This window comes from Lagopus leucura, unplaced genomic scaffold (assembly GCF_019238085.1).
Source record: "Lagopus leucura isolate 7727_CA_CO unplaced genomic scaffold, USGS_WTPT01 Super-Scaffold_1, whole genome shotgun sequence".
NCBI classification, from domain to species: Eukaryota; Metazoa; Chordata; class Aves; order Galliformes; family Phasianidae; genus Lagopus; species Lagopus leucura.
Window position 1 is genome coordinate 2262199 of NW_024962250.1, and position 2087 is coordinate 2264285.

The window sequence follows — 2087 nt, forward strand, 5'->3', positions numbered from 1 at the left end:
AGAGGCGTGAGGCGCGGCACGCTGGGCGGGGGCGGCGGGGTGGCGCTGGGGCTGCTGCTGCTGCTGCTGCTGTTGCTGCTGGGCGCGCTGCTGGCGCTGCGGGAGCCGGCGCCGGGGCCGGCCCGGGGCGAGGCGCGCGGCGGCGGCGTGCAGAAAACTTTCCGGGCGCTGCTGGCCGCGGGACGGGAGCGGCAGCAGCAGGACGAGGGGGAGGAGGACCCGCCGGCGGCCCCGGTGCGGCGCGGCATCTTCTGGAGCCGCGAGCTGGAGGCGCGGGTGCCGCCGGGCTTCGCGGCCGAGGAAGCGGCGGCGTGGCGGGCGGCGGCCCGCGGAGCCCGCGTGGCCTCGCTGGAGCGCGGCGGCTGCGGGCGCAGCTCCAACCGGCTGGCCCGGCTGTCGGACGGGAGCCGCGCCTGCGTCCGCTACGGCGTGAGCCCGGAGCAGATCCAGGGCGAGGCGCTCTCCTACCACCTGGCCGGGCTGCTGGGCATGCAGCAGCGGCTGCCGCCCATGGCGCTGGCGCTGGTGGAGGCTCGCGGGCGGCAGTGGGAGCCGGTGCGGGAGGAGCTGCGCGGCTCGCACTGGGCCGAGGGCGCGGTGGTTAGCCTGACGCGCTGGGTGGACAACCTGACGGCCGTGGTGGCTCCCGCGCCGTGGGGCGGCGGGCGGCCGCGGGCGTTGGCGGCGGGCGAGCTGGGCGGGCTACCCGCGGCGCAGCTGGTGGAGCTGGTGCAGTGGAGCGACCTGATCCTCTTCGACTACCTGACGGCCAACTTCGACCGCCTAGCCAGCAACCTGTTCAGCCTGCAGTGGGACCCGCGCGTCATGCGGCGCGCCACCAGCAACCTGCTGCGCGCCCCCGACGGCGGCCTGGTCTTCATGGACAACGAGGCGGGGCTGGTGCACGGCTACCGCCTGCTCGCCACGTGGGACCCCTACAACGAGCCCTTGCTGCGCTCCGTCTGCGTCTTCCGCGAGGGCACAGCGCGGCGCTTGGCCGAGCTGCACCGCCGGCGCAACGCCGCCGCCGAGCTGCGTCGCCGCTACCGGGCCCGGGAGCCCCTCTGGGCACGCCTCGGCTTCCTGTCGGAGCGGCAGGCCGAGCTGCTGCAGGCCCGCGTTGACTTCGTGCACCGCCACATCGCCCAGTGCCGCGCTCAGGCCGCTGCGCTCTGACAGCACCCGCCCTCCCCGCGCCTCCGCTCCCTGTTTCCCCGCTCTCTGCCTACTAGGGCCGCGGAGGTCCCTTCGGCCTCGACTCCTCCGTGGGATGCGGAAGGAGTGCTTTCAACGTGTTCTTCCTCCTGTGGCACACGAACCTTGGCACTGGGACTGAGGACTGGTCGCACGAAGGGGCACCCCCTGACTGGCGAACTGCCCTCTCTCTGAAGCTTGGCTCCTACCGATTTCCCTTAAGGAGAGCAGACCTGTCGCTGGTGCTGTGTCCAGCCGTGAGCGGGTACTCTGGTAGCTGTTAGTCTGTGTTGTGGGTTCATCTGGTTCTGCTGTTCTGATCCCCCAAGTGTGTGTCTGTAGTCGTCGCCATCCTTTGATTTGACGGTAAAATAACGGACTGACGGTGACAGAAGAGGACCCCCAAAGCATCGCTTTGTGCTGAGACTTGGGCGCAATAGTTAAAAGTGGAGGAAAAAAAACTGTTCCATGCACTTTACTTTGACTTTTTAATTTTTTTATAAACAAAAAGACCTTTTTATTTTACAAAGTCTGCCTTTTATGTACATTCTCTATGTTCATAAGCTTTTCTGTAACATACTAAAGAAACTGATATTTCAGTAAAGCGTGTTGGTGATTTGCCTCCTTTGTGCTGAGTGCCTGAGCTGCGCTGCATTCCGCTGTGTCCCGCTGCATCTCATCCACCTGTGTCCTCCTGCCTTGTGCTGTGTGGCTCAATCTGAGCCAACCCGCCCCTGCTGGCACCCTGATAAGCCGTCGGTTTTGGAATGCTGCCCGTGGGTGATGTGGGCAGAGCTGTGCCAGGTGCTTGGGCTGCATCCCAGCCCTGTAACAGGGTCACTTCTTGTGTTGCTGTGCCCTGCGAACCCCTGTGGTGCCGCCTGCTTTAGCCC

General features: G+C 66.6%; 1 protein-coding gene across 1 annotated transcript; it reads left to right on the forward strand.

Moving 5' to 3' along the window:
• Positions 1-60: 60 nt before the first annotated feature.
• FJX1 (four-jointed box kinase 1) lies at positions 61-1793 on the forward strand (the record flags this gene model as incomplete). The annotated part of the gene is made up of 1 exon (XM_042862303.1): positions 61-1793. A coding segment is annotated over one exon (1116 nt), but the record flags the coding sequence as incomplete, so codon positions are not given.
• Positions 1794-2087: the final 294 nt, after the last annotated feature.